Here is a 14145-nt window from a genome sequence, read left to right as displayed (position 1 = left end):
TTGTGAGACTAAGTTCATAAAACTTTGCAATGATATAAGAATGAATGATCAGATTATGAAATAAATCTTATGAATCTCTGTTGCTGTTTCTGTCCTTTCAATCAAAGTTTAGGATAGCTCCAACAAAAGGTGACAATTAAGTCATAAGTGATTTTTGAAGGAACTGAATCAAATGAAATTAAACTTGTAAAGGGCTATTTTACCTTGTGCAATCTGTTACACTTGAAAGTCAGTGTGTAAAATTCTGAGTATGTTTACTTGATTTTATAGGATTTTCCCCAGAAGAATCCTGCCAGGATGTATGAAATGTATTACCCAGGAGTTCATCCAATCTTCACGCTTTTCTCTTTATTCTTTCTTGTTGGAGGATCTATTATGAGAACTGTAAATGAAGGCCCTAAAAAGATCTCTCATGTGTTGAAATAGTGTTCCTAGGGAAAATTCTCGTAAGTTGAAGTCATTCAGAAAACAGCTGCAATTGTTACTTTGCTGAAATACATCGACACTGCTGTACTGTGATCTGTCTTAGAATGTCTATGGACAAAATGTTACCATACAGCCTCCCCTTTCTGTACTTTAGACCTGCTTGGAGCTATAAGATCACTTTTCTTTATTGTTTAGTAAGTGTTTTTTAATGAAATGTACTGCTCTTATTATATAGAACTCAAAATAAGCTCTAAATCACTATCCAATAAAAGAAAGTTATTGAGTTGGATATCTAAAGTTACTACCCAGAGGCTACTCTGGTACAGTATTTATAAATCTCTAAACAGTTAGGTATAATTGTCTTTCTGGGTTTTGGGAAGAAAGCCAAATAGCGGCTTTACTTACAACTGAAGATAAATATTTTGTGTTGGGCCATGTTCATCTGGTGGATAAAATAACAAGTAAAATTCCCACAAAGTAGGACTCTAAGAAAAAAAAAAAAAGTAACATGAAAAACTAAATGGGAATAGTCAATAGATGATACTTGAAGAAGAAAGGATGGAAATGTCAACAAAATGAAGGAAAGGAAAATTACTGGAGGTCTCCCAGCTTAACAGCCAGGGCAGAGCCCATCACATACTCAGTCCTCCTGGGTGCTTTGGAAAAAATGTTATGACTGAGGAGCACATGTTATAACTATGGATCTAATATTCTCTGGTCTGCTCTCCAAAATACTTCTTGATGAAATAATCTCAATTTCTGTTTGAGGAAGCAGAATGAGAAACAGAAAGGGCAATGAAAACCAATCCCCAGTACCTGAGGGTGACCTTTCTCTCCAACAAAAACACACACCTCTTTACAGATCTTTCTAGGAAGATAATCAGTCAAGATCTGTAAGAGGAAATCTAGATAAACACAGGCCTTCCTCGTCATAAATAAAACATTTGGTTGAGTTTATTAATGAGTGAAGAGGTGGGCCAAGCTCCCACTTCATAGCATCTTGAACTTCAAAATCTGAGATATCTTAATGAAACAATAATTTGCTGCAGCTTCAGTGGGAAACACTTTGGCCTTTCTGTCCTTGGAATCTAGGTTCTAGGTCTCCCAAAGGCAATGAACTGCCCTGATGATTTCCAAAAGCTTATTTTCAGGACATTGGAGTCCACAGCCCTGACCTCTAGCAAGCCTAGGGAGCTGCCCAGTCAGCTTTGAGACAATCAATGCAGACAGCCCTGAGAACACCTTCAACGTGAGAACTTTGAACAGCACAGGTTTAACTTGCAAGACCCTCTTGTTCTTTTTGAGTAGAAATACACATTTTATGTAAAGGAGACCAGAAAATCCTTTCAGAACTGTTAGTAAGCTTTTCTTCCTAAGGAAGACAGCTTGTTTCCACACACAGTTTTGTGTAGCCATGCATTTGGTCGTATGTTTCCAGACAGCTGATGATGAACATAGATTTGACAACTTAGTCTACTGCCATCCCCTCTGGATATGCCAGGTCATTTGTAGCTCTGGTCGAGATTATGATTTTTTTCCTGTGCCTTGGAACTTTGAGTTGGATTTTTCTTCTGTGGAAGGTCGAGGCAGAGCACTGTGCTTGGATAAGATGCAATTCTGGCAGGATGAGTTACAACCCAAGACAGGCAAGCCAGAGGACAAAAATGCTGCTGCACTACTTATGGAAGGTCCAGATAATTACTGTTAACCAGCTCAAAACCTGGGGATATTTTAATATCATAAGGAGGTATTATCAAGTCTTCGTTTCTGAATAAGAATGGCTGTATGTGTTTTAAGTTCATCTTGAACTAGTAATGACAAAACTCTGTTGATGCAAACTGGATTACTTCAGAGCTGATTTTTCAGCAGTTAACTTAATCCATGGGATTGCTAGCCCTATTGCTATAGAGCTTTCCCTTTCGGCAAAGTTTCCGTCATGTGTCCACCCACCTGTTCCTTCTGGAACACAAGAAAGTTCTACAAGAACTTTCCTCTCGGATTGCACCTGGGTTCCATTTAAAAGCTATGTCCCTGGATGGAAAGGGCATGTTTGCATGGATACTGCTGCCTACTGATGGGTCTCTATATGCCTAGGACTGAGAGTGACTTTGGTGTTAAAGCAGGTGATGAGGATGAAGCTCTAGGAAAAAGGGAATGAAACCCCAAAATGTGTGGATTCTTTTCCTGCTACCAACTTAAAGCACAGGAGTTATAGATATAGCCCTGTACTTCAACATTTGCCAATGATTATGGCTTATCTGATGGTTAAATAAATTTGCATCCTGGTTTTATGGCCCCCTTCTTGTACCAGGGTCATCTTTTGCCTGAAGTTGAAATGAAATAATCACAGATACAAACTAGAAAGATCCTTGTCTATTCAATAACCTATCAATTAAATTACTCATTTTTCTCCAGAAATGTAAACCTATATTATATACCAGGTTTTCATGTAAGATACCACTGTTTAGTGACTACATAACTTTACATATATAATACTATTTATTTACCCAGAATAGCAAGTGTAAGGTCATACTGCTAAATCCCTCACCAAAAATCTTGCAGCTCAGCCTACACATTTCTTAGACTGCTCAAAATTTTATTTTATTTCTTCTCTTTTCAACACCCTGTCACAGGTGAACTGACCTTCTGCCACAGCTGCAGATTTTCTAATGTCAGTGTTTCTGATGATCAGTAACAGAAGTAACATAAAAGAACAACACAGAAGATGTGAAGCATGATGTTGATGCGGATATCTTAATTCAAAATCATACACTAAGATCCAGAAAAACTCAGACTGGCAATACTGGAAGTTTGCACCAGCCAACATGTTAAGGTAAGTAAGTTAAGCAATGCACAAATGTAAAATGACAACTTGCTCTGTAAATAAAGGTACTTAATTGCCAGTAAGAATCTGGGAGTTTGTTCTAATACGCTGCTTGTTGACCAGCAAAAGTTGAATCACCCAGTTTATGTAATTGTCATGATAGTTGTGTCCACCGTATGTTAAAGCTGCATTTCACTGGCAAAAATGTCACATTGCATATAATTTCCAGTAAAGTTTGTGCTATCTACTGATCTAACTGCTTCTGACAGTCCAACCATTTTATTCAAGGTCTTTCATGAAAATTTACTGTATTGAAAGGAACACAACCAATACAGGAGTTGTGGATTTCATAAACAGAGAATTTACTGTGAAGATAATTATTCTCTGAAGCAACTAGGATTGCAAGATCCCCTCCTTATTCAGTGCTCCCAATTAAAATAGGCTGCTGGTTACCTGCATTATGTTATGCCCTGTTTCCCCAGAACAGCTATGGAAAGAGTCACCTTTTATTTTTTAACATGCAGTCTGGTATTCACCTGAAGAAATGTCAAAAATTTCTACGAATGTGCTCACCTATTGTTCCTCTGCTTCTCTGCTCTAGCAACATTTAAAAGGGCTAAAGGGATCTGGACTATGGCCAGAGTACACTTCCTGACCTACAGGGGTTGTTGCTGTACCAGCAACCTGGGTATGAGAGAGTCACAGAACAATTCAGTCTGGAAGGGACATAGGAGGGTCTCTGGTCTTAGCTCCTGCTCTAAGCAGGGTCAGCTATGAGGTCAGATCAGCTTCTTTGAGCTTTATGCAGTCAGGTCTTGAATACCTCCAAGGAGAGTAAAAAATGACAGGTGTTCATGTGGTGCACAACATTGGATATTGACAAGTTTCTGCATCCTCACTGAGAGATGGTCTGACCCTGTGTACTCCCAGAGGTAAAATACAACAGGCAAGTGCTGGAAATGTCTCTAAATTCTGAGAAAAGAGGGAAAGTTCTCTCAGACTCTTTGTGCTCAAGAAGAGATCCTTGACTATTTTAATTATGTGTATGATAGGAGACTGAGAGAGATTCATCAAAGAATTGCCATTAGCCTGGTAGTGAAAGTACAGATTTAGTTTTGAGATACAGATTTCAAATCCCAGGTCTAAACCAGCAAAACAAGGAACCTCTCTGCCTGTCTTCCCCTTCTGCAATGAGTTTCCTAATCATGACTATAAGCTCTCAGAGTGTGAGCGAGTTGGTCTCACAAATTTATGAGGAAAGAACACTAAAATATTGTTCTGTTATTTCCAAACCACAAATTTGAAACTTTCAACAGTTTCTTCCTTTTCTTCTCTAAATCTACTTTTTATCCAGAAAACTGTCCAATTTGACTTTGAAAACGTCAAACTTTTAGCTTCCTGGTACAATTCCACTTCCAGTATTAAATTCCACTATTTTATTGCTGATTCTAAGAAATTTTCTATGTTCAAGTTTCTATATTCAAGAAGTTACACTGCAACCTCCGATTTTTGGCACATAATTCCTATTTCCTGATTAGAGTGTGAAGAGGAAAACCTGAACTTAATCTTAGTTCTCACAGTCCTTGAGGGAAAACTATCTCTAGATCAGGCTCACAGGGAAACTGCAGACCAAAGCACAATCCTTTCCACCTACATTTACGGCAGAACTAGATCCAGAGGGAATATTTACTGCTGCAGTTAATAGGTTTATCAAAGGTAGGACTTCAGCTGCATAAGCTGCAAGACCCTTCAGGGATGGGAAGATGATTGTTTTTACACTGATGGTCTTTGCCAGGGTGCTTATGACTGCTTTGCAGCTGTTTTGCACAGGCACAGATGGTGTAAAATAGCCTTTGGCTACCTATGAATCAGTCCCCTACTCTCAGGAAAGACTGAAACATTTTGTTCAACGTCCTTAAATGGGATGAGTGCACGTCAAACTATGGGAAGAAATCAGCTTTGAGTAAATTTTCAGCGGCTTCTTGAGCAAGACGGCACCAAAGCTGTAAAGAAAATTTAAAGTTCTCGTTCTTTTTGTTTTACTTTTTGGCTTGTGTTACTCAAACTTGTATTTTCTCTGTCATTTCAATATGTTTTACCTAAAAAGAAATTTTGTTAGACAGAAACTTCAGGTATTCCAAAGCATAACTGCAAGTTATCACTGGTTATGTAACAGCAACTCACCCTGCAAAGGAAGCCACAGTGAGAAAATGATGTTTTTATATATTATCTAGGAAAATTTTAAAATGAGGAAAAAATGCCAGTTTCATGTTCATTCATTTTTCCTCTAGAAGATGTGCTTTGTGAAGTAGCAGAGAAACTACGTGACTGTCCCTTTAAAAGCCATCATACCAATCAGCAGGTTTAACTGTCAAGCGAGCTGATGTAGGGCTCTTTGAATTACTGAGTGAGGGATATTCTTCCTGCCAGGTCCTGTCCCCTGTAGGCACTGCAGAGAAGTATTATAGGGCAGTCCTTACCTTGGGAATTAGCCTGCAAGACCCCGATGCTGTCATCAAACTGCATAGATTTGATGTTGAGTGACGCCAAGATGCATTCCTTGTCCTGCAGCGAAGCATCATCAATATTATTCTGATTGGCTGACAGGATAACGCACATGTCGCAGAGGTTGATGTTGACAGCCCTTAAATCAGCCCGACTTAATGGCGTACCCTTCGGCACAGGGAAAAAAAAAAGGGGGGGCGCAGGAGAGGGGAAAAAAAAAAAAAAAAAAAGAAAAACAAATTAAAGATTGAGAAGGAGCTTTGGGAAATTATTTAACAAGTATCTTTTTTATGCTCTGACATTAAGCTGGTCTAACTATGTGCCAGGGAATAGGAGATGTGTGCTAATCTAAAGGGTAGTTGGTGCTGATGGCAGCATTTTAGGTTCAGTCTCAATACTCAGTCAAGCTATTACTAACAAACAAGAAACAGGAATAATGCCAGCATTCTACATCTCATCTGTGACTTGAAATTGTCTTGATTTAAGCTGCTATCATGTGGCAACCTCTGGCTCTCTGAATATAACAAGGGGGGTGTTTTAAATGTCTATTTATCTACTACGAAGTCACAATGGTCTTGGGCAAAAGAACAGCAATTTAAACAGGAAAGCATTACGTGTCCTGCACATTTGAAATGCAATCAGGGCAAAGCTATTTTTTCTACCTAAAGCAATACACAGAAAAGGTTAATCCTTTTCAAAGCACGCTTTTGGTGCTTCTAGAAGGAAAACACACTGAGCTTCAATGCTGTGTGATTAAGCCCTTTGAAACAGAAACAGGACTATATCCTAATGGGCACAACTTGTGCAATGTTCCCTGTTCCACAAACCTCAATTGGAGAATGGAATCATTAAAATGAAATGCTGTGGTAGCCTGTGGATTTTTTTCATAGCTAGCAAAGCTAAGATATGACACTTAACAGGATATTTTTTGTTTAAAATTACACTTGCCTTTCACATTCAACCGTCCACAACTGTAGTTACAGAATATTAGGTCTACATCATAGGGACTGCAAGGTCCAGGAAATACACGTCTTTTTTTTTTTTCTAATGGAAACTAGATTCTACTCTGCTGCCTCACATGGTTTGGTACCCAAAGACCCCAATGATGAGGAGACATAATTGTCCCAGTGTCATACAATGACTTTCATAAAATCAAGTCAAGTCCCTAATCTTCCTTTCCTGATCATTTGTGGTGAATATCACTAAGTCCACTGAGAGTACTCAATGCAAAAGTGAATTTAAAATGCACACAGTGAAGGAAGAGCTCAATTCTTATTCAGAGTTTGCTAGCTTAGTTATTCCATGTAACTTTCAATAATTTGAGGCATGAAACCTTGTGAAAAACAGTATGTATCAAATAGATATGATTTCATTATAGACTGCTCCAAAGTTAGAATATGATTATTCCAGCCACCTTAATCCTGCCATTTGTGCCTGTAGAGTGCACCAAGTGAAGCAGGATTCCTGTGGGGAAAAATAATATGCAATCATGTAATTAATTAAAGGCTCACTCCTAATGACTTTATGCAAAGGGACAGAATTAAGGCTGCCTGAGGATATTTAAAATTGGCATTTGCCTACTTTTTAAGAGTTTACTTAGCAGCTTAAAGGCCTCTTTTAATACAGACTTTGAATTCCACTTTTTTCTTTTTGAACCAGAATAAATGTTTTTATATTCAGCTGTAACCACATCTCCATCAGATACCAGCAGCAAGTTTTACCTTGTGAACCAAAGCACAGAGAAGTACAAAAGTGGCCTCTCTTTAACTGGTTCCTACAAGTATAATCTCAGAAACTTAAGTACATTTTTAAATTAGTATAATTAGATCAGAAAATTGCTGCTATTTTTAACTTTATATCAACATTTTGAACCAGATAGGCTGGGAAAAAAAAAATTGAAGAAACAGTAATGAAGTCTGTGTGGCCTTCAGCACCCTAAATTACTAGGTCAGATACAATTCCTTTATAAAATATTATCTTTTTGAAGCTGCATCAACTAATTATTTAAGCTGTTTAAGTCAAAATTAATGTAAAGCTATTCTAAATTTTGGTGTAACCTGGAGAAAGTAAAGCTGGTGTACATTTCTTTATGCCTCTTCAGAATTTGGAATCACAACTTTTCAAAAACACGTTATAATCATAGATACACATTATACTGGAAGCAGTAGCAGGATTCTATTCTGCTTGATAGCTCAACAGTATTATCAATTTAATTCTGATTCCCTAGTCTTTAGCCTTCACAGTGACTGGAATTAAAAGGAATTGGCAGAAAGAGGAGGATATTAACTGACCAAATCTGATATTGACACCATTTTTGTGACAGCAGAGAATCTTGTGACACCATCTGTTGGATCAGGTTACAGAAAAATGCCAAGGGCTAACACTAAAACTGCATTTACAGTAACAAAGACCTACAGTCTGAATTAATCAAAAAGCAAAGACAGTCCTTTCATTCTATAGCGATTTTCCCAATTATTCAGTTAAGGTTACATCCATCATTGACTTATTTATTTTTAACCGCTGAAATGAAATTATTAAGAAGTAGTAAACTCATAATTTTTCATTCTTAAAAAACCATTTAAACTAACTTTACTATTTAACATGCTGAGCCTATTCTTTCATACTTATACCATGGGCTTCCACATGTCCTTTATAGCTATGGTCACCTAAGATCACCAGCTTGGAGGGCTTAATTTCTTAGTCCTGGAGCTCTTAATTCTACATTTTGATTATTTTGATAATTCTACATTTTATATTTTGGTCATATGAGTGAATCATAATGATATATAGGAGAAAAAGGACCTTTGCAGTTTTAGTGGCTGTGCCTACTAAGATCAATAGGAGCTTTTCATTGATTTAAAAAGGGTCAGGGTTTTGCTGTCCATACAGGACTCTCAACTGAAATGCCAGGGCAGTGTTCCTTATAAAGCAGGCCAGTCCACAGGAAGTCTTTATGAATACATATAAATATTATGCAGACAGAGTAGCAACAACTTTTTCAAAAACCATAAATCATATTGTAAAAATCTAGTGTCATTCTGTCAGAGAAATCACAACATCAGAACCAGCTCCATGCAGGGCACTACAGCGAATGTTCAATAATAACACAGCTAATACATCTGATAGCAGCTGAAATTCATCCGATGAGGATGATGAGGAACCACACACTGCAGCAAATATCTTCTAATAAGGTCTCATAGGGCTCTGTTTTCATAGACACAGTAAAGGGAAAATCTAAGTCCTCAGGCCTATAAGTAGACAAAAGTAAAAAAGCCTAAGATCAAAGTCAATACGAATCTGTCCAGTTGGTGTCCTAAATAACAAAGTATCAATAATATAGCTTTTGAACTTACAGGCAAGATTGAAACCTTGGGGAAGTTATGCAGTGTCTCCCATTCCCTTCTCAGGTATTCAAGTGAACCCACAAACACAATGTGCTTGAGTTCATGGTAGTGAAAGTTGCTGGCTCGTAATGGCATCACTAAATTTCTTAATCCAATCAAAGCAGATTTAACATCCCCAAATATGCAAACGACTACATGCCCACTTAAAACTGTCATCGCTGCTTCACTTCGAGTCTAAAAAAAACAAAACAAAACAAAAAAGACAAGGGAAAAATGAAACAAAGGGAATCTTAAATCATATATTGAGTTTAAAACCAGGAAAAATACAACTGTCAATATTGTTCATGCACAAAGAAGCAGTTTGATAACAGCTATTCATTTTACCCTTATTTATATTTCATTAAATGCGCTCAGCAGAAAAAAAAAAAGTTCATGTTTGCAAATCCTTCAGCATTTGGGAAGACATTGTATTGGACCAAATTCTGGTCCTGTACACGTTTCTATTCATGTGGATTGTGACTCTGGTTACGAAGTACTCTGGGTTTAGCTAAGGATTACAGAAAAGAGACCCAAAATCACGCCTTAGTTGACAAAACACTAAGATGGGTTTTTTTCATGGCCAATTTGAAAAGGAAGATGTTGAGTGTCCAGTGTTCCCAGTAGGCCTTTGTGGTATTACTCAGGTCTTATGAGTTGAGGGCCACAATCTTTTAATTAAGAGTCACAGCTCTTATTGAAGGACAAGCTGCTGTTTCCTTCAGAGGCAATCCACAAATGCTCTATACTGCTCTGCTTTACAAGGGATGCCCACTACATGCCACAGAGCTTCTCTCAGTGACAAAATCAAAGTACAAGTTTGTGACTAATACTAAATTTTCAGGCAAATTTGACTTACTGAGGATAAAAGTCTCATGGAGAATTATCTTCTTGTCTCAGTGAAAGAATACATTTTCCCACTAATTTCAGCATTGTTTAAGTCAGTCGAGCAGGCACCTCAAACACCAAGATGATTAAATAAAGCCACATGGAAAAAATGACCTTAATTTCTGGAGCCAGTCTAGGCATTGTTGTGCTCCGTCAAGTAGCTGGAGAACCATGATACCATATTGCCAAGAATTTGTACACTCTATACCCTTACACAGAACTTTTGCCAATGAATAGAACTAAAACAGTGCTGATCTCCAAAATTTTCCTCTCATTTATCCACAGTGCATGTCATTTTTCTAAATTACAGAAGCATGGTGGTGTGCAATTAAGATTGGAATATGCAGCAGATACGCTCACTATGTCAGAAGAATGGGAATTCTGATTAGAAGTTTTGTCATCAGTTTAAAAATGCATGAGCTTTCAGTTTCTCCAGGCAAATACTTTGATTTTCATCCAGCTTGACCAAGAGTCATCTTGGCCCTTCAAACAGCAGAAAACATGAGAGAATCCTCAAGTGAAGTATCTAAGTTTTCCCATGCCTCTGCCCATGTGTCTGAAATACTCAGACTTTACAAGATACAGACCAAGTCTTGAAAGCAGGTATGTAAAAAATGTCACACCATAAATCAGCCATAAACTTGCATGTAGCCATGTATGGCAAAAATCCCTTCTTACTACCTGATACTGCTGGAATGTCACAGAGCCAAAACAGACCTTAGGCAGAAAAATTAATTCTTTTCTGACTGGGACATCATCAAGTATCAATTAGAAGACAACCTGGGAAATCCCATCATCTTCAAATTATGCACTAATTTGTACTTGTGCAGTCTCTAAGGACAGCATTAAATTTGCATAGATATGACTGTAGACATAAATTGTGGACTGTGAGTTTGAAAAGGTGTAGGGAAGCATTTTGCTGGCAGTGTCTTTATTGGTGATGATGCATGAAGCAGAAAAAAACCTGGACGGACTTGCAGATTCACAGGCTAGTATTGGAAAAAACTAATATGGCATAACCAAAGATGATGAGTGAGTCAATCCCCAGCACCATTTGTGGAGGAACACTTTTCAAAGTAGGTCAACGTGTAGTTTGTCACATAAGATATGTTTACAGCACCAAGGCAGATTTCTATCTGTATATTACAAAGAGCTGTACAGCAGGGCTGCCCCTTTTTGCTTGCTGATCACAAATAAATGATACTACTTCAAGTGTTTGGGCAAACTCCATCTCTAAGCTCCACCTCTAAAATTTGGAATTTACTTGCTTGACTATTTAAATACTGATATTGCAATTCCAGGCAATGTCAGAGTTATTACAGAAACCCCTGAGGAGAACTGGAGACAAGCTTTTAACCCCCGATTGCTAGAATAACTGGGGCTGTCACCATCGTTGGCTACACCATGCCACAGTGCAGGAAAATCTAAGAGAGCAGGCTCAGGAAAAGCTTTATGAAGTGCGACAAAGTGAAGATCCACCGGGGAGTTCATTTCAAATATAATCAGTTTTGCCTGTGAGATCTGGGGTTAGTTACTTGCTACTCTTAGGTATGAGTACATGAACACAAGTGGCATAAACTTTCAAAATAGACTGTGATAGGTTTCCTAATTATTTTTAATGACTTGAGTCAATTTGATGGTTTTACCAGTTTAAAAAAATGAAACAAACATAGACAGGGCTCACTGCAACATGCCAGAGTCAGAGCCAGAGCACTATTTGCTCTAGCCAATTTGGGCATCTTGAAATACTGGGAATTGAGAGAGAAGTTCTAAGAGAGCAAAATTCACTAAAAAATCAATTAACAATAATTAATAAAGCATCAATAAATAAGAGGTAAGTCAAAGCAACACTTGCACGTGTTACAATCATTACTGCCTTGTGTATAGAGAAAAGTGGGGGATATAAGCATTTAAGTATTTCTAATCTCAGTTCTCTAAAGATTTAAACCAAACATGCAAATTTCAGTTTATGCAAAAGAAATTCCCTATACTGGAGGAATTTTTATTGTTGCACTGGGCATAAAGATTCATGTAATCACAATTCTTTAACCAAAATCCTAGCTTTGGTTTCATCACTCTTGCTCCTGATTTCAATACACTGGATTTTGTGACGGTAGAGACTAACTTATTGATCCATTAGACATCAGGTCTATGGTTTAAATAACCTCTTTTCAAACACAACTTATCATCAATACCTACCAAAATGACCTTTTCGATGTCTTTGGCTGGACACCAATGAAACATCCCTGTAGAGTCATATTTTTTCACGTTGGCATCCATATTGTCAATCTGCTCGTTGCCAGGAATTAACAAGGGGTCATGCCTGGGGAAAAACAAGTTGAGGACAACATAAATGGAAAATACTATGAATTATGGATGGAAAGATATCCCAAGAGTTGTGTACAAAGAGGGATAAAAGTAAAAAAAATTAAATGTATTTACACTTTAACATGCTTTCAATAAGGACATTTTTAAACAAAAGCTGCATACCAAAATAAAATTTAATTTTTAAATGTTGGGTGCAGTTTCAATGACTTTCTATCCTCTTCTATACCACTAAGTATTTAATTTTAAATAGGGTTTTCTGACACCATCACAACCATGTAAGTTTTTTTTTCTTTCCAGTCCCACCCCTCTGAAATACATATTGAAGTTCCTATAGGCAACTGCAATGAAGTAGAAGGGATAGAACAGAGCCCCATGCTGACTGACTGGCATAAGTAGGAAAGCCAATTACTTGCTTTTACTACATACAACTTCTGACGTGATGCTCTTCACAGTAAAAGCTTTAACAGGCTGCACTTTAAATATTTTAGCAATTTGCCCAATCATATTTTGCTTTCCCAAACTGAAGCCCTTTAAAGATTCAACAGTATGTCATTTTAGAGCAGACTGACTAACAAATGCCCACATCTGGAATACATGATTTTAATACCAAACAACAATGTCCATTTTCTCTGACAACTCTACCTGTGATAACCTTCTAAGTGTTTCTGCTGCAACATTTTAAAGCACGAGGCTTCTCAAAGGAGAAGCACATGAAAGACATTTTTATGAACTTGCTCTCCAGCTATATAGCTACATCTAAGCACAGACACCTAGAGTTCTTTAATTTATATGCTAAAATCAAACATTAAGCTAAGTACTAAGTGACTCCAACACTCTCATATGCTGGTGAAGACCCCTAAGTGACTGCATTATACAATAGCATTAGCAGAATTGTGTTCTCAAGATACAGGGTAAACTGACCCTAAAATCTTATATTTAGCATGACTTAATAGTGCTTTGTCTGGAAAGCTACAGTCTTTACCTCAGATTTTTGTCATGAATGCTTGAAATATCTTGATATAGAATTGTATCATTTCAAAGAAGAAACTATTTGCAATGTAAGAATATGCTAAGTACTCTGAGACAGGTATCCAGTGTTTAAAGCAGTCTGCCCTTTGAAGACTGTTAAAGAAAATGCTCATATTGTCTGAGTTCTTGAAACAGGAAAGTTTCCTGCTTTTAAAGCATTTGAACCAGCATGTTGTTGTAAGATACTGTCTTCTGCATGGACTGCTAAAGCAGACTGTGAACATAGTGTGTGATATAGGTTAATTTACCTTGAACATGGTATGCTAAGTAACCATGCAAACAACACTTGCATTCCTATGAAAAACATAATCTCCAATTCAGTCAGGGAGATCAATTAGTGTAATTTCATAGCCACTGATTGCAGATCCACTGAAATCAGTGGAAAATTCTCAGGCATCTCACTCTAACAGGGTCAACTCCAAAGAAAGTGGCTCAAAAAAAGTTGAGAAACTATTAATACAATGTTCCATTTAAACCAGAATGTTATGATGCTTTAAGACAATCAATGCCCTACATGGCAAAGACATAAGTCAGACTCATCTGGAAAAAAGAAACCCCACGTTTTCAAAGTTTTTAATTCTCTCAATAGAGTTCAATCATTTCACTGTAACCCACTGGCAGCAGAGGAGCCCTAGCAGACTATCTGGAGCCTCTGATCCTACTCCAAGCTGAATAATGACAGGCCTTGCATAAGCATGTTCCCTATTTTGTAGGAAGCAGAGATGAAAAAGCTGTATCAAAGGGGTTTGTTGTGGGGGCTTGTGG

The 14145-nt window shown here is 37.5% G+C and overlaps 1 protein-coding gene across 27 annotated transcripts in view; it reads right to left on the bottom strand.

Annotated features, from left to right (window-relative positions):
• The window catches only part of KCNMA1 (potassium calcium-activated channel subfamily M alpha 1), a 433224-nt gene that overhangs the window by 42831 nt on the left and 376248 nt on the right, over nucleotides 1–14145 (bottom strand). For all 27 annotated transcript variants that reach the window (XM_088168919.1, XM_088168925.1, XM_088168927.1 and 24 more), the window contains 3 exons: nucleotides 12223–12346; nucleotides 9109–9333; nucleotides 5731–5923 (listed from right to left, as the gene is read on the bottom strand). In XM_088168919.1, the coding sequence (XP_088025045.1) occupies nucleotides 5731–5923; nucleotides 9109–9333; nucleotides 12223–12346 (542 nt within the window). The remainder of the gene's footprint in view (nucleotides 1–5730; nucleotides 5924–9108; nucleotides 9334–12222; nucleotides 12347–14145) is intronic.

The sequence above is a fragment of the Sturnus vulgaris genome, chromosome 8 (genome assembly GCF_052056855.1).
Source record: "Sturnus vulgaris isolate bStuVul1 chromosome 8, bStuVul1.hap1, whole genome shotgun sequence".
Taxonomy (NCBI): domain Eukaryota; kingdom Metazoa; phylum Chordata; class Aves; order Passeriformes; family Sturnidae; genus Sturnus; species Sturnus vulgaris.
Note: the sequence above shows the minus strand (reverse complement) of the source record. Positions and strands in the feature narration are given on the sequence as shown.